At 43.6% G+C, this 1,406-nt stretch overlaps 1 protein-coding gene across 1 annotated transcript; it reads right to left on the bottom strand.

Annotated features, from left to right (window-relative positions):
- Positions 1–226: 226 nt before the first annotated feature.
- Positions 227–935, bottom strand: LOC5576463. The gene is made up of 2 exons (XM_001662602.2): positions 840–935; positions 227–775 (listed from the first exon to the last, which is right to left on the bottom strand). Exons 1-2 carry the CDS (start codon positions 891–893, stop codon positions 344–346), a joined length of 486 nt encoding a protein of 161 aa, XP_001662652.1. The 5' UTR covers positions 894–935; the 3' UTR covers positions 227–343.
- Between the last annotated feature and the right edge of the window lie 471 nt (positions 936–1,406).

Below are 1,406 nucleotides of genomic sequence, written 5' to 3'. Positions count from 1 at the left end.
CGCCATCATAATTTATATAACGGAGGTTATTAGAGCTAGCTTGGAGGGATAATTTCGCAATTTGGAGGTTAACATCACCTCCAAACACTAGCGATTTTGCGGTGGGATGTTGACGTTTGATCACGAATTTTGTTTTGTAAATTATTGGTCCTGTACTATCAAAGCTACCCCCTTTAAGGGAATTAAAAAATAAATCAAAGATTACGATAAATAAAAACACTGTCTGTTAAAATCAGTCTTTGAAGCGAATTTATATTTTTAGTATAATAATATATATCATACTCTAATGTAACTTTCAGACATTTTCGTTACCTAAACAACTGACTGAGATGCCCATAACTGCTCAGTAGTCTCCGTATTCGTAGTCCGCCAGAGTCAGCGCGCGGATATCTTCCTTCAAGATTTGCACCTGTCGCCAGATGGCACGTTGTGTTACGGACGCACATCGTCGATATTCCTTCAGCAGATGAGTTTCCCACAGAAACTCAGCACAGAGGTCCAGTTCCCGTTGGCTGCGAACGTAAAGATGAACAACCGCGTCCTGGAACTCGACAGGAGTATCCACCGTGAAGGATCGTTGAAATAGTCGCTCCAGCGAACGGTTCTGGAAACTAACGACTCGTTGCTCTTGCGCCTGGGTGGCAAGTGCGGTGGGAGGCTTCCGGGTTGGAACGGAAACCCCAGCTGGTGGTGGGGATCCAGCGGTGAAGGGTGGTCTGGGACGCCGAAGAGCAACGCTGCTTTCCGTCTCCTCGAACCACGGATTGAACTGGGCCTACGAGAGAAATGGCGACGTTGTTTAATGGGGGTTGCGAATGATTTAAAATGATTTATGGCACCGTGCAAACTGAGCCCAATGCTACCAAAAAGGTCACTTCCAGGATAAACTTCATGTCTGTGATATTGATTGTTGCAAAATGATCTGAGCTGGAAGGAGTGGTTTGCCTAATTTATAACGTTTCCTCTTGTTTTCCGCAGTCAACAAGAGAGGCTTGTTATCTTCTGAAGCTCACTCATAATGATGCTGGGGGTAATTCCGATGTTTGACTTTGCTTTAGAGAAAGCTTAGCTCATTATCTCTTGCGATGAAGGTTGAAAACAGCTCAGCTGCCGTGGCAACAAGTTGTTTAGTTTAAATCGGGAAAGTTTCTTGGCAAAGGGAAAAGATTGATTTCGTTACGAAGGCAGGGCATCTTCCGTCTTGTACTCACCATCATTCCTCGAACAATATGACGACAACGGTGGTTTTCATCCGCATGATTATTGTGGTTGTGTTGAAAATCTGATAAATGGAAGATTAATGACGTGAAGCTAATTTATCGGATTAGGCAGTTTTCAATCAATTTACTTCCGTCCCATGTTGGAAACAATCGTGGACTGTTACTCTGGAAGCTTAATATGGAATA

The sequence above is a fragment of the Aedes aegypti genome, unplaced genomic scaffold (genome assembly GCF_002204515.2).
Source record: "Aedes aegypti strain LVP_AGWG unplaced genomic scaffold, AaegL5.0 Primary Assembly AGWG_AaegL5_hic_scaff_64_PBJ_arrow, whole genome shotgun sequence".
NCBI classification, from domain to species: Eukaryota; Metazoa; Arthropoda; class Insecta; order Diptera; family Culicidae; genus Aedes; species Aedes aegypti.
This window is presented reverse-complemented; position numbering and strand designations above follow the sequence as displayed.